At 40.9% G+C, this 22,427-nt stretch overlaps 1 protein-coding gene across 6 annotated transcripts; it reads left to right on the forward strand.

Annotated features, from left to right (window-relative positions):
- Positions 1-362: 362 nt before the first annotated feature.
- On the forward strand, positions 363-22,332 carry LOC310723862 (FERM and PDZ domain-containing protein 4-like). Of its 6 annotated transcripts, none has more exons than XM_083537278.1 (17): positions 363-3,722; positions 7,960-8,061; positions 11,632-11,795; positions 11,903-12,032; positions 12,566-12,611; positions 12,781-12,885; positions 12,989-13,096; positions 13,375-13,506; positions 13,904-14,023; positions 14,634-14,770; positions 14,874-15,000; positions 15,204-15,293; positions 15,534-15,716; positions 16,260-16,380; positions 16,488-17,429; positions 17,973-19,073; positions 20,774-22,332. In XM_083537278.1, exons 1-17 carry the CDS (start codon positions 3,682-3,684, stop codon positions 20,776-20,778), a joined length of 3,654 nt encoding a protein of 1,217 aa, XP_083393404.1. In that variant the 5' UTR covers positions 363-3,681; the 3' UTR covers positions 20,779-22,332. The 6 variants fall into 6 exon arrangements, with proteins under 6 accessions (XP_083393404.1, XP_083393407.1, XP_083393405.1 ...); XM_083537281.1 differs by having other exon boundaries at positions 11,903-12,002; XM_083537279.1 differs by having other exon boundaries at positions 11,632-11,789; positions 11,900-12,032.
- Positions 22,333-22,427: the final 95 nt, after the last annotated feature.

Genomic DNA, 22,427 nt, shown 5'->3' on the forward strand with positions numbered 1-22,427 from the left:
GCTAGCTCAGCTTTGTTTATTAGTTGCGATCGGATTGGTGTGATTCAGTGAGCGCTCCTGGTGTCCTGCTTCTTCACCTCGACTCTTACGCTGATTTGAGCATCCACACTTTATTTCCCAAACCTTCCATAACACAGTCACAATCTGACCTGAGAGCACTTTTGTGCCTCTCTCTCTCTCTCTCTCTCTCTCTTTTATTCTCCACGTCTGGCTCTCTTGTTCTCGCTTGCCACAAATCAGAGTGCAGATGCTCGGCATTGATTCACCGTGCACTGGACTGTAACGATATTTCATTATACAGGCTCTCTCTCTCTCTCTCTCTCTCTCTCTCTCTCTCTCTCTCTCTCTGCCTACGGGTGAGTACAGAGCACAAAGTGTGTTAGTTTTTTCTAGCAAGCTCAAACTCCAGAGCATCACCAAAACCCAGAAAACAAAAATGAAGCTTAATAATATAACCAGAAAGCAATAAACACACACACACACACACACACACACACACAAAGAGCAATGGAAACGCACAATGAACTCGGCATCTTCACAATCATACAGTAAGTATGGATTTCTTTTTCCCACATGAAACCAATTCTATATTCATTCCTCAGGAACGGATATGATTTATTACTGTAGAAACAGAACTTCAGGGGTTTAGAGACTGAATGTGACTGCTTTTGTAAGAGGAATATAAAACACTACAGGGTGTGCTGTTGTAGGAAAATGATCCACTTCTTAGGGGTTACAGTGACTGTTTCACCCTCAGCTCGGTCGAGACATGAGACATGAGACATGAGACAGAGACATGAAACCTGCTAACAGAGCTTTTTTTACATTTGTTAGACCAGCTAGTTTAATTCTGCAGACTGGATAGAACTCTGATATGTGGTGATGCTGTTTGGATACAAAACACTACCAAATTCAATTTCAAGTTTTCCTGGTTGCTTTCTAAAAAAAAAAGAAAGAAATACCCTCAGCTGGATTTATAGTCAATCCTACAATGGTAAAAATGTTGCTATTTGTTAGATATACACTGAAGTTTTGTTTATTGGCTCGTTTTTCTGGATGTCAGACAGTCGCAGCATAGAGTGCTCATTGCTCCATTTATCTCAAGTGAGTTATTGCTACACCTAGTGGTCAAACATGAGAATTTCAACAAACAAGCACTAATGAATGGAGGCCCTTTGGGGTGGGATTCACGCTACCCCACTTCACCCCATTCTCAGTAGATACCTTCACTAGAGAAATTAAAACAAATTAGATGTGTGATAGATAGATAGATAGATAGATAGATAGATAGATAGATAGATAGATAGATAGATAGATAGATAGATAGATAGATAGATAGATAGATAGATAGATAGACATATATAACTTTATTTTCATTGCGTAGTACAAGTACAAAGGATGCAGTTTGGCATCTTCCAGAAGTGCAAATAGTAGAATTGTGCAACTGACAAGTGCAGATAAATATGTTAATATATGCACAACAAATAAATATAAAGGCTCTGGGCAGTGTGGAAATGTGAAGAATTATGTGTAATGTGTAACGACAGGGTCAACCTGGTGTCAGATTCCCCTGCAGATTGAACTGGATTAAAAATACTCCACAACAGCAAAGATTATTTCACAGAAGATCAGAAAAAAAAAAAAATTATTCAATTTGAATAAATGATATACAAATATGGAAATCTGTACAAAAATAAAATAAAGAAGAATCTTCGAAGTAAAATTAATCATCTAAAAATTCAGATTTTAATTGAATAGTGGATCAATACTCAGCACGGCACTGTTTTATTCACTTCTTCCTGCTGATTCAATACTCATACAAGGAACTAAATGAACCGATCGAATTGCCATCTCACCTCCACACAAGCCATAATGTAAAAATGTAACCGGAATGATCAAAGGAAAAAACTGTACAAAGCTTATTTGAGAACAATTCAGCAACAGGGTGAAGAGTTCAGATGTTTACAGATCACACTGGATCCCAAGCTGAATCCAGGAGGCATATAGTGTTGTGTTCTCACCATTCTGAGATGGAGGGCAGACATATTTATAAAAGTGAGAAATAAAAAATAATCAGGTATTGCACCTTTCTAATAAACAAGTAAACGTGTAATTGAGCAGGTCAAATACATCAGAAGGAATTAAATGAATCAATTATAGCAAAATGAACTGAAATAAGAATATGATTCTTTTAACACTGAAAATCAGAAAAATAAAATCCATGAGCAGTATTTTGCTCCATATCTTCTTGTGAAGGACACATTTCACAATACATTTGCTGAAACTTTCCTCTCCTTGAACCTCCTTGTTCTTCTTTCACTCCAACATCTTCTAACTCAGAACATTTCAGACATGGGCTTGATAAAGTCTGTGGTTTTTTGCTCATAATGGATGTTAATGTGTGTTTTGGCAGAGCTAAATCAGTTTAGTCTGGAGCAGTGAGGGCCGGGTCGATCAGACAGATTTATTGAAAGGTTACTTTCATTCACTTCCTCCATCTACTGCTTTTCTCTCCTCTGTTCTTATGTCGAAGGAGTCTGGAGCAAAAATAAAGCTCAATTAGTAGATATATAGATGGATGGAAGGATGGATAGATGGATGGCTAGTTAGTGGATTTGTTCCATTTTCATCCCTCCCACATTCATCTGTCTCTCTCTGCACCTGCTAGTTATGAATGACTCACAATTCATTTATTGGGTTCTAAGTGAATCATTTACATTGAATCGATCCTCGAATCGACTCACAAGTGCAGACGATTCATTTGAGTGCTGTACCTGTGATGATGACCTCGGATGATGAGATGGTGATTATCAGAACATCCTGTAATTTGGCAGTGACTGTATTCCCATCAGTAGATCAGGTTATAAATATAAGTTTGGAGTCGTTCAGTGGAGTAAAATATTTAAAGGACTCTAGAAGCTGAGCTGTGATTGAGACAAGGCCGCTGATCTTCAGAACTGTAGAAATGTTGAATGAGATGGGATTCAAGCACGAGCTTGCTGACTGCTATGTAGAAAACAGTGAGATGGTCTTATAATTAACTCAAATGATTATCATGACCCAAACTCTGATCTATTATCGAATCTGAAGTCTAATCCTATTTTCTCTGGTCATTTACAATGAGCTCGTAATAAAAAATAATAATAACAAAAATCCCGCATGAACCGGTTCAAACGAATCGATCTTTGAATATAAATCTTAATAGGAATGGAGGAGTTGTTCTGGCGAATCGGTTCTCTGAAGTGATTCATTACGGACATGCTGTCTTTCCATCACTCCCCCTCTCTCTGTCCTCCCACGCTGCCTTCTGTTCTGCATCCCTTCTTCTTTTCTCATCCCACTCTCACATGAAGAGCACGAGCGCCTATCCATCCCATCTCTATCCATCCCTATCTCTCCATCTTTCTCTCTCTCCATCCCTCTCCCCCCATCCTCCCCCTGCATCATGCCCGGGTGCCGCGATGGCACTGACTCTGACATGGTGCCAGTTTAGCGGCAGGAAAAAGATTCCGTGAGAAAAAAAAATGCCGTCTGGGGGCAATAACACCGCGCCGGGGCAGACCTTTCAGACCACCGCGGTCCTCGCGCGCGCCCTCGCTGCCGCTTTCCCCCGCTCGAGGCGACCGTTCCTCCTCCGTCTTTCGCGCGTGACTCCGGGAACCGAGTGAAACGGCGGACCTGATGGACGTGTTCAGCTTCGTCAGGATGCCCAAGCTGTCAGGGTGAGTCCGCCATTTTCCGGCGTTATAGCGTCTTCTGGGAGGCAGATGGAGGGATAAGGAGAAATGAGAGATGAAAAAAAGAAAATGCGCGGGGTGTTTGGAGAGGGTCGTATATGCGTCTGTTTTATTTTTTCCTCCTCGGCGCGTCGTCAAAAAGGGTTGTGTGTGGTGTAGAAACGGGCCTGGTGCGTTTTCCTGCGGGGTCGTGTGTGTTCTGATACCCGGTTATAATCCGGAGTGAGAGGAGTGTGAACGCTGACCTGAAGTGAACATCTGAGAAGGGGGACACTGGAGCAGAGGAGCCTCCATCCTTTTGTCCCTCTGTCCCTCAGTCCGCACTGTCTCACCTCACCTCACTGACTGGCTGGGGGCGCGCGCCGCTCGCGGACGTCACCTCAGCCTTCCCGCCTTTTCCTTCCCTCCACCGCACGCGCCGCTCCAGAGATTCTTCTAGAGCCGCATTTAAATAAAAACAATGTAACGGAAATAACGGAAACCCCTTCCCGCCTTATAATCCCACACCGCTCAGGCCTCAGGCACACATTTGTGTACATCATTACTATAAAACATTCCTATCAAAATTCCAGCCTGAAACTGCGTAAATGTCTTTATATTGAATTATCGGTGACGTGTTTGGCGTATGTAGCGTGTGCTGTAGCATGTGGTGTAGCATGTGCTGTATTTTCTGTGAGAACTTCGCAGCTGTTTGGCGTTCTGAGGTGACACTGTTATCAGCTGCTCGCACACTTTCACAAGAGAATACATTTCCAATGTATAAATCACCTTCCATGACAAATTAGCGCCAGAACATCTCGCTTCCATTAACAATCGAGCGCCATGTCAATGAGAAGTAGTGGCGACGTCGCTCTAACGCGAGACTGAACGTACTCTGGTAGATTTGGATAGATGGCGATTATAAGTTGAGGAGGTATTCATGTGAAATTTGAAGTTTTGTTTGAAATTATAGTACAGATGAGGAGGTGAGACATCTGGATAGACTGAAGGACTAAAGTGCCGCTGCATCGCTCTCTTCAGGATAGGAGCGATTGCTGCAAATCGTTATACTCCTAGGCAGTTGGAATGTTCTAAGGTGAATTTAGCTCGGAAAATTGTGAATTCCCAGAGCAAATTTATCCCTGCATGCCTGGTCTCAGGGCTTGAGAAACATTTCAAGAGGATGTACCTAAATTGCTTCTGTTTAATGATGATGCCGATCTCATTCACATATCTGAACTTTTCCCAACCTGGAATTCCGAGTTGCATAGAATAAGTCAGGTCAAGACTAACTGCCTGAGTTTGGATTTTTTAGAGTTTGGAGTTGAATCTCATGCAGCCTCTGCACAACTATAATTGACAATCATGTGCTGCTTATAAATATTGATATCTCCAGTGTTCATTTGTAAATTTATCAGTCATCCAGACTTATATATATAATTAATTTACAGTAACAGAGAATATTTGAGGAACTCAAATACATAATTATAAATCTGTAGATAAGCTTTTTGATTTTAGGTCCCACAGTTTTCCCATTGTGTCACCTTTACTTCTGTGTTTTGCTTCTGCTCTCATCTCTGTCTTGTGATTGGTTTGTTATCACATTGTGTTCACCTGGTATTGTATGATTGTTGGATTGTGAACATTAATTGCTGTTGGATTGCTGAGATTAATAATTGCATAATTTATGATAATGTAAGCTATCAGTCTTTCAGTATCTAATTTCCTGTATTATTTTTCAGTATTATACCCACATTTTTTAAACCGGTGTAGCCTTGTTTAATTTTCAATCTCTTATACAATGCATTATGGGTAATTACTTAGTTAATACAATGCACACAAACGTCAGCCTTAACGTAGCAACACTTCACTGGAGAGTGGGTATCACTTTGCACTTTTAAATAATTGAAAATGGCCGTGCTCAGGAGTGGAGGTGAAACTCAACCTGTTCACTGACACCAATCACTGGCCAGGTCACCTCGAGCCACTGAGAAGATCCCACACTTATTTGCTCAGAAAAAAACAGACAATCAGAGAAAATGTAATATGTTATGTTAATAAAACATTTTAATAAGTAACTTCATATAGGACTATTTCCTATTCTTTGTGAATTATATGCTTAGTTATGCAAGCAATTATGGAAGTGGTTTTATTAAATTAAATGACAAAAACAGCGTGAATTGGCTGCAGGTAGAATATAATGAGTTAAATCATGTATTTCTGACGATCTCTCGGCTTTTGTCTAGCAGTGCCCTTTAGCCTGTAAGAATATGAAGTGCATGCCGCTCCGGTTCTCTCATTGTGCTGTAAATAAGACCCAGCTCTAGAGCTACACACACTTCCATTTCAGGAACAGTTGTAGAAGATAAAAATAGAAAGTCAAAGTCAATGTCAGCTAGAGAAATGTACAAGTAGTACAATTTACGGATAAAAATAACAATTACAACGAACAACTATTGAGAGATGTTAAAGCCGAATCCAATCTAAGCATAAGGCTGTTAACATTAAATCCAATCCGAGCATAGAAATGTTAAAGTACAATTCAATCCAAGTATATACCTAATAACATAGACTCTAATCTGATCACAGACCTGCTGCAGTCTAATCTGAGTATAGAGCTGTTATTGTAGAATCCAGTTCAAGCTAATTGTTGCTAATGTATAATCTGTAATGAACGTAGAGCATTTAAAGCAGAATCTAATCCAAACATATAGCATCAGTCCAATCTGAACATAAATCTGTTTTAATCCTAGCAAAATGTAATCTGATCATAAAGCTGTTCAAGTATAATCCGATCTGAGAATAGAGCTCATAAAACCAGAATCTAATCCAAACATTAGAGCTGTAAAAAGGTCCAATCAATGTACAGATCTTTTGAAACAGAATCCAAACCAATACACAATGTCTAATTTAAATATCATTTAAAATCTATACATAAATCCAATCTGTGCAAAAGCTCTGTGCTTGTGAAAGATGACTGAATGAGTAGATGAACAGATGAACGAATGAACAGATGGATGAATTACTTGAATGTCAATGAGGTGCGTAATGTAATTGGATGACGGATGAGGAGAGAGCACAGGGACGAACATCAACCAATCCGAGTGTGAGATTGTAATAGTGGGCGGGGCCTACAGAGGATTACAGAGGTTCTTGTGAGGTTCCTGAGCGAGTGTGGATGAGTGGGAGTGAAGAGCAGAAGCATGCTGAACTGAAAGGGAAGAGTTAGACTGCTCATTAATTGTTCAGCGCACATTCCTCCACACACTGCGTCACTTATTAATGAGTGTGGAGAGTGTTGAGTTTCACCACGAGCATCAGACACCACGGCGTCACAGCACCGAGACCAGGCTCTGAGAATTACACACACAACACACTAACATCTGTAGAGGAACATGAGTTCATCTCAACCTGCGTGTTGTTCTAACCATGCGCCATTTCAAACGGTGAGTCACTTCATCTCTTCATCTTCATCTCCTCATTTCTTTATCATCTGTTCATCTTCATCTTCTCATTTCCTCATCTGTTCATCTTCATCTCCTTATTTCTTTATCATATTTTGATCTTCATCACCTCATCCCTGCGTCTTCATCTTTTCATCTCTTCTTCAGCTCTTTATCTTCATCACCTCATCTCTTCATATTCATCTCCCTATCTCTTCATCACCTCATCACCTTATCTCTTCAGCACTCCCTCTCTTCATCTTTTTATCTCTTAATCTTTGCATCTTCAGCTTTTTATCTCCATCTCAGCTGAACCTGCAGAATGTATCTTGAGCACCTGTGATAATCAGTGCCCTTGGCTTTAATCTGATAACTCACCCGTATCACATCTGTTTCACACATATCACATGAGCATCACACCTGTTTCACACCTGCATCACATCTGCATCACACCTGTTTCACACCTGTTTCACATCTGCATCACACCTGTGTCACATCTGTATCACTCACTATACACAGTACATTATTGAATTTCATTTTAAATAATTTCACCATGTGATGCAAAAGTATTTAAAGTAAAATAACATTTTAAAAGTATTTAAATATAAATGACAATAAAATATCTCTAAAAAGTACAAATGATAAAGGTGCACTGTTGAGTTTTAATGTTCAGGTGAAATTAATTCTCCATTTAAAGAACAATAAAAATAGATATTTTTTTACATAAAATAAATTGTTTAGCGTTGTTGTAAACATGGTAACACACTTCACACCCTTCTCAATATGTTTAATGTTTTCAGCCACAGGACCAAAGCCTCAGGCGGCTGGTCGTCTTCGTCTCACGCTCCTGCAGATGGCTGGGACACGTTGTCCAGTAGAGACGAGCGTGACTTCTTCATCGAGTGAGTCAGACGCAAATGTGCAAATTAGCTAATTTGTTACCGGGGTGTGATCTGGTGTCTCACTCCCTCACACACACTCACATACACACTTTACAGCTCTGTGATTGGTCGTCTCTGTTTTTAATGACATTGTTCCTCGGCTTTTTAAATCACGTTGTAAAGAAACGGGTGATGGCACAATAAAATGCGCTGTTCCGATGCTCATCTCAAATCCACCAATAGGAGCAAACTCATGGAACAGCTTCAGCTTTTTTAGACCACAAACGCATAATATAGCATAAGATTTGTGTCGTTTCCAGTAATATAAAATTGAATGTGAAAATTGTTTGCTATTTATTTACTTTTCGTCTCGACGTTAAGGAAAAACAGTGAGTTTTATAAACAGACATGCTGGTCGGAGATGCTGTTGAGGTTTAACCAGAGACAATAAAACTGTGTGATTTCAGTTTAAAAGGGTCACATGACCAAAAATACGTCATGGAACATCTCGCCTTTTCCCATACAGTCCTCACTACAACAGAAGTGGGGTTTCTGCTCAGGCAGATCCACGCCTGTGCAACCTGCTCGGTGTTAAAGCTTTATTGTTCCGCACAAGAATGGCGAGTCTGAAGAGACCCCTAATCTGTGTTGGGCGTGAGCGACAGCGTGTGGGCGAGAGCCCGGTCCCAAATTACAGTCTTTAAAACAAGGCCTTCCGTCGCTGCAGCTCACAAAGCGCCACGCCAAGAACTGTTTTTACTTCATCAGGGATCAAAAGACGAGCAGCGCGGCAGCAGAGTCTGGGTGTAACCTCGCTAATGTGTCTGATTAGCCTGAAAATGTGGCGCTTTGTCGCCTGATGACTTTAATGACAGCCGTTCCAGTGAACATATGTGAAAGTGGGCGTGGCTTGTTAGCAGGTGGCTATGTCAATTCACTCGAAAATATAGACAGCAGGATATAATCCCACAGCGGGTTACACGTGACTTCCTGCCAGCACACATGTTTGTGTGTGTGTGTGTGTGTGTGTGTGTGTGTGTGTGTGTGTGTGTGTGTCTCCAAACAAACTATGTTTCACTTCATTAAGCACATTGTGTGAGTTTGTGTGACTGTGATGAAATGAAGGTATGTAGGGAAGAAAACAGAAAAGAAAAGAAGAAAACATTTGTAAATCTTGATTTTAATAATCAACAATAACTAAAATAATGAGCTGTTTATAAACATCAGGACATGCACTTAACATCTTCCGTAAAAATACATTAAAAAGTGAAGACTAAAAGGGTGATATATACAGATGATGTTGAGAAGGTTGAAGTCCTGGTTGTGGTATTTGTGTGTGTGTGTGTGTGTGTGTGTGTGTGTGTGTGTGTGTGTGTGTGTGTGTGTGTGTGTGGAGCTGTAGTGATGTGAAGACCAGCTCTGCCCTCACTCCCTCATGTGAAAGATTAATTGTAGGTCTTTAGTGTGTGTCAGAAGCTGTGAAGATCTTCACACAGCCACTGCTCTAATTACTGAACAGTACAGAGAGAAGGAGAACAGAGCAGAGGAATGAAACAGGGATGAGTTTTATACCAGGAGCCATTTCGTATCGTGACGTCTATCATTTCATGGGTTTTCTTTTTACCAGAAATTCAATTAGAACATAATTCCACCCTTCAAGGCTGTCTGAGCATCCTGCAGATCCAGGTCAAGAGTTTCTTCAAACATCAGATTGTAGAAAAAGTGTTTATAAAATAAAAGAACCAGCTCTAACGTCCATACCAGAAAGGAAGTCACAAAGATCTCACTTCTTCCCCTCATCCTTATGTGTAATATGAACATGAATTGAAGCCCTCGACCTGCATCTACACAGGCTTCTACTTCCTGCTCCTGTCATACGGTTGTCAGATTGGATACAGGCAGGTGTACAGGTGTTCCTAATAAAGTGGACAATGAGGTCATTCCACAGCACTGGTTGAAGTCCTGATGCTGATTGTTCAGAAGGTGTTTGTTAATTTCTCTAGCAGCCGCTGAGGAAACGACTGGTGCGCTAACATTAGTGAGAAAGAAGTTAGAGGAACTACACTTGTTTCACAACATGAAGTGTGAATAAAAATGGATAACAAAACCTGAAATGCTCTTCAATTCATTTTATATTATTGGAAAAATGGGGAAATAGGCAACACTTGAGGAAGGTTTTTCTAAGATTTTTAATACAATGATTCAATCTAAAAATGAGAAGAAACCAAAAATGGTCTCAAAGGTCATCATACACAAAGAGCTAATCCCAACATGATAGATGAGTGTGAACAGAGTCTTTTCAAAAAAATAACAATCATGAAATGAGACAAACCCGAAATTACATGATCCCAAATTAACACAATCCCTAAAATAGTGAATCCCAAATAAATGGACCCCAATGTTTCCTTTCTTTACTGGGGGTCTGTAACAGAAAAGACCACGTGCCGGAATGACTACCAGTCTTATTGTGGAGATTTAATTATGATTTTTTTGTGTATTTATTTAACCTCCTGATGTTGGATTAGTTTATTATTTTGTTCTGCAGATTTTAAAATAAACATAAAAAAACAAAATGTTCTAAATAACATATGAAAATATTCATTAATAAATATAATTATATAATGAATAAATTATAAATAATAAATACAGTCAACCCCTAATAATTTGCGGCTCTGAAAATTTTTGGTTTCTCATTTGGAACGTAACTACAGCAAGTTGCTGATTATCTTAAAATTCTCGGGAATCCACAGCGGGACCGAAGGTTCAGGAACATTAGCAATAACATTTAAAACGATGTGTTTGGTTAAAATACTGCACATTATTAGGTTTATAAAAGGACATAATGTCTAGATGAATTCACTAAGGTACCATAGGGGCTGCAGGAGTAACTCTTAGAAGGTAACCCCCCGTGAGTTCTGGGGACCACTGTATAATGTAGCACTCTCAGCGCAGCACACAGTCTCATATGTAACAACTAACAGCATGTGGTGTTAGTGAATCGCCTCTAGAAGGCGCTCTTGGAATGACAGCAGACAGGAAGCCGGAAAAACTATAGGTTTGGATTTTTTGCCGCTAGCCGAGAGTACCAGCGATCAACTATCAGTGCCTCGACCTCTATTAATAACTAAGGGACATTTTAGTTAAAAAGCTGACCTTTATTACCAAATACAGATATAATAAGAGAAAAACATATATTTAAAATAAAATTTTCCACTTCATTGTTCAGTAGGCAGTTCAACAAAAATAAAATGATTAAAAAAGCAGTTAATCCTAACATCAATCTGGACCCAAAATGTAATGACCCCAGATGAGTCGATTCCATGGCACAGGAGTCAATTACACACACAAAATGATTCACGTAACAGAAGGTAACATGGACATGTAATATCAGCGTTTCAGTGCACATTCGGGCAAATAAACCTCTCTCTCTCTCTCTCTCTCTCTCTCTCTCTCTCTCTCTCTCTCTCTCTCTCTCTCTCTCTCTCTCTCTCTCTCTCTCTCTCTCTCTCTCTCTCTCTCTCTCTCTCTCTCTCTCTCTCTCTCTCTCTCTCTCTCTCTCTCTCTTTTTCTCTCTCTCTCTCTCTCTCTCAGTCACGTCTCCCAGCCCAGTTCCTTGGAGGAAGTGCGTCTGGGGCTGGAGGGAGATAAGTTAGCTCCTCGGAAAGTTGAGATGAGACGAGACCCAGTGTTAGGCTTTGGGTTCGTAGCAGGAAGTGAAAAACCCGTCATAGTTCGTTCTGTCACTCCAGGTAATAGTTCCTGTTTCCTCACACGTATAACCCAGACGAGCCCAGCGAGGGACAAACGTTTCATTCTCACGGCATTGAACAGACTCTCACAGGTTTCATTTCATCCACAGGAGGTCCATCAGAGGGAAAACTGGTTCCTGGAGATGAGATCATTATGATCAACGATGAGCCAGTCAGCAGCGCTCCCAGAGAGCGAGTGATCGACCTGGTCAGGTACTCGAACGCCTCAACTCACGATTACAGGCAGGTGTGAGAGACCTGCTCCTGTCTTACAGAGGGCACTAGGCTTTATCATAGTGTCAAACTCCACAATCAATCTGTCCCCAAAATCAACAATTTCCAATACTTTAGATCTTAAAATGGGTTAATTGTAAAATGAGTGAATCCCAAATGATCAAAAAACACACATACACACAAAAGATTACATTAAGAAAAATTATTAATCTAAAAATAAGATGAAATTATTCCTAAATAATGTGTTTAAAAAAAGAGTCAATAGAAAAAAGATTCACTTCTACCCAGAACGAGTCGATCTGACAATGAGAAATGAAGAATTGATTTCAAAATTAAATGATTTCAAAACATTTAATCCCGTAATAAAGTGATCCAGGAAATTAAATTATAGGATTATCACAGCATCATCTAGAAATGATTAAACTGTAACTTCATTGTTCCTAGTGAGAGAAAGTCCATGCAAACATTAGACACAGGATCTGCACAGTGCTGCTGTTTTCACGTCTGAACTTTCGTACTGTTTTTACTTCCTCCTGTTGTAGGAGTTGTAAAGAGGCCATCGTACTGACCGTCATCCAGCCGTATCCTGTAAGAGTGGTCTATTCTCTATCCTATACACTACATCCATCTAATTATCTTCTTTAATATATATTACTGTATATTGAAGCTCTAACGACAATAGATGGTTTTTATGTTCATGTTTTTTCAAAATGTTCAACTTTCAAAAACAATTTTAATTCGTTTTTTTTTTTTTCAGTCTCCCAAATCCGCCTTCATGAGCGCCGCCAAAAAGGCAAAGCTGAAATCCAACCCTGTGAAAGTCAGATTTGCAGAAGAGGTCATCGTTAATGGTCAAATTCCTGTACGTAAAAAAAAAAAAAGAGCACCGTTTCAACTAATCTGTTTACACTTTCGCATTAATCTCTATATCGTGTTATTTATCTACAGTGTCTGATTGATTTCAGGAAACGGTGAAGGATAACTCACTTCTCTTCATGCCAAATGTTCTGAAAGTGTACCTTGAAAACAGCCAGACGAAATCATTCAGGTTTGACAGCAACACCTCCATTAAGGTATTAAAATCCTGATTATTACATTTTTACTTTATTAATGATGAAAACACTGCGTCATGTGGGACAGAAATATGAAGGTTTGATATTAACTGGTCAGTGATTGTAGTTTGAAAGCTACTGAACCGTTAACAATCAGGGTCGAGATCATCTGAATATTATAGAAGTGAAAAAAGCAGAGCAGTGCATCTATTTATCTTAATATACACTCATGTTTTGCTCAATTTATTAAACACATTAAATATTAACTGATATTTTATATCTTTTTTATTTTTTGGAAGGACGTCCTACTGACGCTGCAGGAGAAGCTGTCCATCAAAAGCATTGAGCATTTTTCTCTGATGTTGGAACGAAAGATGGAAAATTCAAACACAAAATTGGTTCTGCTGCACGAGCAGGACATGCTGAGTCGGGTACGCTCAATCTGAACTACAATTATTTAGACGGAATCAATTAACACCTTGAAATATATCGAGTAACATGCAGGAAGTGCATCCAAGTGCAAAACGATGAACACGTACAAACCTATGAGAGAAAAACAAATAAAATAAAGAGAAAAACCTGAAAATGTACCCACATTTACACAAAAAAAAAAAAACATGAACAAGAACCAAAAAGAAACAAACAGGAGATGCAGCAAACACTTAATTATATACAAGTGTTAATTACCAGACCATGAGATTCAGGTGTGCAAACATGGGTATGGACCCCTATCAGGTGCAGTGGCTGATGGGAAATGTAGTTTGTGATCATAAATAATAAAAAGTGTGGAAAGAATAAAACTCGGTGTGTATGTAATTCTTGTTCCAGGTGACTCAGCAGCCTGGATCTCACAAGATGAGGTGTTTGTTTCGCATTGCTTTTGTACCACGGGATCCGGTGGATCTTCTCCGTCGTGACCCCGTGACTTTCGAGTATCTCTATGTGCAGGTGAATGTGAGCTCTAATCCTCAGAAGCTGCAGGGGATAAAAACATTGTTGCAGTCAGAAATAAAGCTGGTTTGAGGAGCTTCAAACTCATGGATTAATGGTGTAATGGTTTAAGAGGTTGGAAGTGGAGCAGGGGCTATGGAAATTTGAAGGTGGAACATTGGTGGTGGAGTAGGGTATTGGGATGTTAGTGGAGCAAGGTTCTGAGAGACTGGATGTGGAGAAGCAGTATGGGAAACTGGAGGTGGAGCAGAAGAATGGGAAGTTGATGGTGGAGTAGGGTTTTGAGAGCCTGGAGGTGGAGTAGAGGTCTGCGAGATTGAAGGTGGAGCAGGGGTCTGGGAAGTTGGAGGTGGAGTAAGGTTCTAAGAGACTGGACATGAAAAAGCAGAGTGGGAGACTGGAGGTGGAGCAGAAGAATGGGAAGTTGGTGGTGGAGTAGGGTTTTGGAAATAGAGGTGGAGTTTGAAAATGGAGATTGGAGGTGGAGCAGGGGTCTGGGAAGTTGGAGGTGGAACAGGTGTCTGGCAGACTGGAGGTGGAGCAGGATCTAAGGTTGTTACATTAAAATACAATGATGTGTGTGTAATCCTCTCTGTGTGCTTTTCAGAGCTGTAAGGATGTTGTTCTGGAACGGTTCGGTTCAGAGCTGAAGTATGACACGGCTCTCCGTCTCGCCGCTCTTCAGATGTACATCCTCACCATCAGCACCAAACAAACTCAGAAAGTCTCCTTCAAATACATTGAGTAAGTGATTCTAAAATCTGTGGCAGAATCCTGCACCTTACAATCTACTGCTAGTATTTACTCTAAACGTGCATCATAAAGATCTTTCTGTGTGGGTCTGCAGGAAGGAGTGGGGTTTGGCTCTGTTTCTTCCTCCAGCAGTTCTGTCCAGCATGAAGGAGAAAAACATCAAAAAGGCCATAGCACACATCCTGAAAACGAATCAGAACCTGGTGCCTCCTGGGAAAAAGGTGAGCATTCGGTATTGCGCTATACCCTGGGGTCCAAAATGTGCAGAATACTGCCCCTAGTGATCATTCACAGGAAGTAGTGCAATTAACTAGTGATTATATTTTTCCTGAGTAATACATCTTATTTGTGTCTGTGTGTGTGTGTGTGCATCTTGAATTGATTGATTGATTGATTGATTGATTGATTGATTGATTGATTGCAGTTGACAGCACTGCAGGCCAAAGTTCACTACCTGAAGTATCTCAGTGACCTGAGACTATATGGAGGAAGAGTGTTTAAATCCACACTGCTTGTGAGTTTGTGTATTTTCTTTAATAACTCAGTGTGTATGCAGATGTTCACTACACACTAAACGTTCTCAAATTGGAATATATAGAACTCTTATACTCATTATTAAATCATTTTATTTAGATGTAAGTCATCTATTGTTTAACACTAACATCTAAATCAATAGAAACATTGTGTGTGTGTGTGTGTGTGTGTGTGTGTGTGTGTGTGTGTGTGTGTGTGTGTGTGTGTGTGATGCCATTAGCAAGCAGAGAAGCACACAGAGGTCACACTTCTTGTTGGACCACGACATGGAATTAGCCACGTCATCAACACCAAAACCAACTTGGTGGCTCTGCTGGCCGACTTCAGCCATGTTAACCGCATTGAGATGTATACTGAGGATGAGAGGAACGTCCGAGTAGAGCTCCATGTGCTCGATGTAAAGGTAAAATGGATGGATAGATGAAAGGATGGTTGGGGATATGTTTGGATAAATAGTTAAATGATGGATGGATGGATGAATAGTTAAAGGGATGGATGACTAGTACTGTAGAAATGATAGATGGATAGATGGCTGGCTGGATGGATAGATGGCTGGATGGATGGATGGATGTATGAATGAATGGTTAGAGGGATGGATGACTGTAGGAATGATGGACAGATGGATTAGGATATTCTATATAGTAAAGGTAATTAAATGGTTGTTAGTTAGATAGAAGTTAGATAGATGGACAGATGGAAGTATGGATAGATGGGGAGGATTTTGATGGAGATGAAAGTCATGGTGGTGCATGAATGTATGAGGTTTTTATTTGCGTTCTCAAGAGGAGGCTGGTGTAGTTATTTGAGGCACTGACATTAGAAGATAGACATATAGATGATAATCGTTAAGGAGGTGCTCCAGGTGCAGCTGCTGTGAGATGGATGGAGTGATGTTTTTACAGTATTGTTCTTTTATTCTGCTGTTGTTGTTGTTGTTGTTTTTCAGCCCATCATATTAATAATGGAGTCGAGTGATGCGATGAATCTGGCATGTCTTACTGCGGGGTACTACAGACTGCTGGTGGATTCACGACGCTCCATCTTTAACATGGCCAACACCACATCTGGTAATAATGGACTTGTGGATGCATGTGTTCATGAAGAACACATGTTTCTTTACTGTTGGTTCCTGTGGTTCCTGGCTTTGACTACTGTACCTTGTGTCTTTTGTTAGGCCACGATTCCCAGGAAAAGCACAACTTTCAGGCGATTGAGTGGAACTATGGCTCTTGTACTGGGTGTGAGGACCACACTGGCAGGATCTCAGACTCAAACCCCAGTCCCATGTATATTACTGAGCTCCACCAGGTGCATCAGGCCAGCAGGGGCGCATGTATGCAACCCCTCGCCCACACGCAGCCCTTCTTCAGGAGTAAGTCTGACGAATCCCCCAAAAACGCCAAGGTGTCTTTTATATTTGGAGATGCTCCATTGGAGAACGTGAATCCCCAGCATTTGGGGTACCAAAGGTTAATGGAGGACATTCCGGAGGTTTTGAATGATCAGCGTGCACTTTATCTGCACCAGGATGAATATAAACCCTTGGATCAGTGTTTGGACATGGATGGCTTCCAGTATGGGAATCACATGGTTTATGGCGATGGTAAGATCTTTGGTAGTGCAGAGGGAATCGAGGAGCCGCTCCTGCATGAGATCTGCTACGCCGAAACCACAGACGATGCGGAGGACGAGGACGACATTAGTTGTGAGGACGACATGTCGATGATGGCGATGTCGGATTCTCGAGAAAGAGCTCTGTCTCTTCTTTCCCTGTCGGAATCCAGCGACGATATCATCGACCTGACCTCCCTTCCCCCTCCACCAGAGGGAAACGACGTAGAAGACAACGATGTGCTTTTGCAGTCGTTAAACTTGGCTATAGCTGCTCCACCACCTGGATTCAGGGACAGTTCAGATGAAGATGAGCACCAAGGAGAACAAACGAGGAAGAAAAGAAACTCAGACATCCCGGTGTCGCTGATAGACTCCGTGCCGATGAGCGTAGACGGTGGGAAGGAGGAAGGGTTGGATGATGCTGTTGTTTCCACACTGCAAGCACTAGAAGCTTTGGCAGCCTCTGAAAATTCGACCCACCCACATTCAGACAATAATTCAGGTTCTTACTCGATCGTAACATTCATTCATTAATGAAGTCTTCCCGCCATTTGTTCATTTCTCCATCACACAAACTTCCATATTGTTCCGTTTGTTTATTTTTCATTGTACGTGGACGTGAACTCATTGTTTTGTTTGCATTTTTCCTGATTTATTTGTTTATTTTGTTCCATTGTTAATGTTGTAAACACATGCGCCAGTTTCATTGTCTTATCATTTGATTTTTTTGTACAAATAAACGATTTAAAATATGTGCCGTGGTGTGAATGCTTGCTATGACATCATCATGGTTTCACGGTTAAAAATGTGCTTCCTGAACTTCCAATTCCACATTCGTTTCCCATGTGCTGTTAATAATGAGCTCCACTCTTCTGGGAAGATGTTCCACTAGATTTTTGAGGAGATTTAATCAGCTACAAGGGTGTTGAAGTCACTAATGGTCACTTGATGATACCGTGAAACCGTGATCTTTTAGATCCTTTTAGATAATTGTAGTAATGAAAAGAGAAATGTTGGCTAAACCATTTGTCTTTCTGTGGCACAGGTGTAGAAATATCTCGATCCTATAGCCCCGAGTCCGCTTCGGATTCAGGAAATGAGACTAATTCCTCCGAAATGACTGAAAGCTCAGAACTTGCAGCAGCTCAGAAACTCTCTGACAATCCCCTGAAAATGTTCGTGGTCACTGCAGAAGGCTATCAGACTCTGGACGCTGAAAAAACGGAGTTTCGCTTGAGGGCGACGGCTAGAAACCAGGAGGAAGAACTGAAGTCCACAGCTGTAGCTTCATGTCAGGCACTCCATTCAGACCACTTGGAAATGGAACCTGAAACAATGGAGACCAAATCGCTGTCTGAATACTTCAACAAAATGCACATGGATGTGATGATGGGCAAGAGAGCAGGAAAAGTTGATGAGGCAGAGCGCAGAATGGGAACATCCAGCAAAAACGAAATAAAAACACTCGGCTCTAACGTAGAGGACGTGATTGGGAGATACAATAATGTGAATTCAAAAGAACCACTTCACACAGGGTTTGACCTCCAAAGGACACCATTTCCATTTCAGGACAGGAATGGACAATCACAACAGATCCTGAACTGTAAAGCAGAGGAACACGTTTACTCCAAAACGCCAAAGTGTGGCTTGAACACAGTCACCAGTAATCTCAGAGGATCTTTGATAGATCTGAACACTCGCACAGCTGCAGAAGAGGCGTATTTAATCGAGCAGGCTTCACAGCAAAACAAGGTACCGTCATCTGAAAAGGAAGTGACACGGTTGTACGAGTACCACTTACCGAAGAGGATGTCCTCACTCCAGAGTGAGGGAATTCATTCCCTGCAGAGCTCTCAGTGTTCCTCCATCGATGCGGGATGCAGTACAGGAAGCAGCAGCTGCGTGACGCCCATGGACTCGCCACACTGCACTGCCGAGAACATCCACCTGATCACAGAATCATCTCTGAAAAGCCTCACGTACCCAAACGCTGAAGACAAAGCCTACAGTCAAAGTCCACATCGCAAACTCGTCCATCAGACTTTAGATCCTGCGTTTTTACGGAAGCACCATGCAGCCCCTGGTACAGAGGCCAACGTGGGACGTGAAGGAGGCCAGAGGATGGGCAAGATCAGAGAAACTACAGGTATACTGTTGAAAATCTTTTCATATACGCTCATATTGCAAATAGCAATACATAAAAAAATCTATTAATATATAAATATACAATTACAATAAACGTATTATGGGAGTCCAAAGATAACACAGATAAACACAGGGGTTTTATATAAATGTGACTATAACAATGCAATAAAGGCAGCATGAGGTAGTGTGTGTAACAGTGAAAGAATGTTCTAGTGTGTGTAACTGAAAGAATCCAATGCAGTGGGCAGTAATAGTACGAGGCATCATGAAAAACAACGTAAGTTTACAGAATTGACTGTAAAGACATGCTAATGTACAGTGCAGTTTTTATGAATAGACTTAAATTGAATGGGATGGATGTAGAGATCATTGTTTATTTATAGACATCAGCAGTCTGTCCAAATACACTCATGTGTAAACACAGATCACATCAGGGTTCCTGTGTTACTGAGAACAACTTCTTTCTGCTGCTACAATGCCACTGTCTACAATCCACACAACATCTCAGGTCTCACCACAGTCCTATAAACTTTCCCTTTCACTCTCACAGATACTCTTCTATCACAAATCACTCCTGCTATCACTCTTCTCCACCCACTCCACCCTGCCTGCACTCTTTTCCTCACTTCTCTAACACACTCTCCATTACTTTACACTGTTGACCCCAGGTACCTGAACTCATCCACCTTCTCCACCTCTTCTCCCTGCAACCGCACCCCTCCACTGCCCTCCCTCCTATTCACACACATGTACTCTCTCTTACTCCTACTGACTTTTATTCCCCTTCTCTCCAGCATGTACCTCCACCTCTCCAGGATCTTCTCCTTCTGCTCCCTACTCTCACCACAAATCACAATATCATCCACAAACATCATAGTCCACAGAGACTCCTGTCTGACCTCGTCCTTCAACCTGTCCATCACCACTGCAAACAGGAAAGGGCTCAGAGCCGATCCTTGATGCAGTCCAACCTCCACCTTAAACCAGTCTGTTGTTCCTACGGCACACTTCACTGCTGTCACACTGTCCTCATACATGTCCTGCACCACCCTCACATACTTCTCTGACACACCAGACTTCCTCATACAATACCACAACTCCTCTCTCCACCCTGTCGTACGCTTTCTCTAAATCTACAAACACACAATGCAGCTCCTTCTGTCCTTCTCTATACTTCTCCATCAACATTTTCAAAGCAAATAATGCGTCTGTGGTGCTCTTCCTCAGCATGAAACCATACTGTTGCAAAATGTTGAAATAGGCGAGTGTAAGAATTCCACTTTGACATATTGTGACGTCTACTGGGTCAGAACATCTCCAAAACTGCAGCTCTTGATGGCTGTTCCCCTCTCTGTATGGTGTCCAAGCAATCTGTAGTTGATGATGATCCAGGTGTAGGTGTGCTGTGTTACACGATGTTGACAAAATGAGAAAACAGATCCGCTTTAATTACATCTTGACATATTAAATATTTTAGAAGCTTTATTTCGACCTGCACATTTTTCAAATGATTAAAAATATTTGGACATCTGACTCCAGTTGCTCCAGTTGCTTTTTGTTTTGTAGTTAGTTTAAGTGTATTTACTGTAATTCCAGAACATATCCATGTGAGTTTATCATTTTCTTTGCATTTACACAATAAAATGGTAAAATCTAGACTTAATTTCTTGGTAACACTTTTCCTCTTTTTCTCCTCTACAGTGTAATGTGCCGTCATGGCTCTGAAACGAAGGCTCATCATTTACACTCAACACATCTACAGTACACTGATCCTGACCATTCACACCTGGCACGTGCCAAATCCAGGAGTGTGTACAGGTCTGTAGAGGTCTTCCCCTTTCACGGACTGGATCTCCGGTTGCCTCAGGAAGGCAGAGCTGGAATTTCCCTTCAGCTTCCATGGAAAGCAGTGGCAAATGCAGTTTTTTTTTTCTTCATGGAAACTATTTTGGCTCAGGGAGCATCGTTGGAACTTTAAAAGAACCAAATGTGTATTTGATTCTGGACAGTTTCAGAAATAAAACCTGACCTTTTGCATTTTTGTGGAAGATGAAGTCGGACTGGATAGCGAGACTTGTCGTGGGGTTTTCTTAGTAGAAATGGGGAGAATAAATCAAGCAGGAGTTACCAAGAAAACCGTCTCCAGCTCTCACAATGTCCCAGTTCTAACAGTGTTTTCAGTTTGTAGTATGAAATGGTGATGAAGAGTGAAGGCCATGGTGTTGTGCTGTGCTGTAACGATAATAGAAAAATCTTCAGCCGGCAACAATAAAAAAAAAGAATTCTTTGGTTGTGAGTCGAAGTCTCAGAGCGTCATCGCACTGATTTAGTGCCGTCACAACCAAAAGCAGCTATGACTCTTTTTTAATCTTTCCACAGAGACTTCTCACCAATCAGGAGCATCTGTGAGTTCATGTATGTGGAAGAGGGCAGAAAGCTTTACTTTCTTTACTCTAAGTGTATTCTGCAGCCCTGCATTTCAAGTGTCACAGAGAAAAACACATATTAGTCTTCATTAGAGAGCCTGATGGTGGTGGTGGTTGGTGGTCTTCAGGTGAAGTTCTCCAGAAGTTTGATCTCGGTTGTCTTTGGTTGCAAAGACTCTTATATAAATGTTGGGCTTCAATAAGGGAAATAATCTCTCCTACTTACAGAAGCACTTGTTGCTGTGTACAAATTACACTTTGCTGATGGCAATCAGAAAAGAAAAACTTTCAGCACAACAATAAAAACCAAGAAAAATCATGAAAACCACGAAACCCCGTCTTTGACTTTTCCACTTGAGATTTGCAGCCATCTTGATCTCATCCTGGGAGAAAGTAAAGAAAAGGACGCTGCTGATTTTCAGCTCCTTCAAAGCCATAAACTGCCCCGTGATCATCACTGACATCCTCACGTGGTGCTCGGTAACAATTCATTCACTCTGACTGGTGTGCTTTTATTAAACTCTATGCCTTGTGTATATTTTATGTAAACTGTAAAGAAAAATTAATTATATACTACGTAGAATTTTTAAAAACAGGAAAAATCTAGCGTTCTTAAACTTTTGGGTTATGCCTATGTTCCAGTGATGATATATAAAAAAAGATGACGTTCTGGAATGTTCAGAAACGGCACATTCGCAGCTTATTTGCCTGTTAATTCTGTACAAATGCTTTAGACATAGAATGAAGAACAATACAAGACATTTTTTGCATATTTATGATATTAATCCGTTGTGATTTATTTGCATTATCAAGCGTATTAAATATTTGGAATTATTTGGGTCTGTTGTCGTTATTTTATCTCGCACAAATCGTTTGTTTTAGTGAATATGATTAACCTGAAACTTGGCACTGCAGGTTGTTTGGTCCCC

This window comes from Silurus aristotelis, assembly GCF_946808225.1.
Source record: "Silurus aristotelis genome assembly, chromosome: 3".
NCBI lineage: Eukaryota > Metazoa > Chordata > Actinopteri > Siluriformes > Siluridae > Silurus > Silurus aristotelis.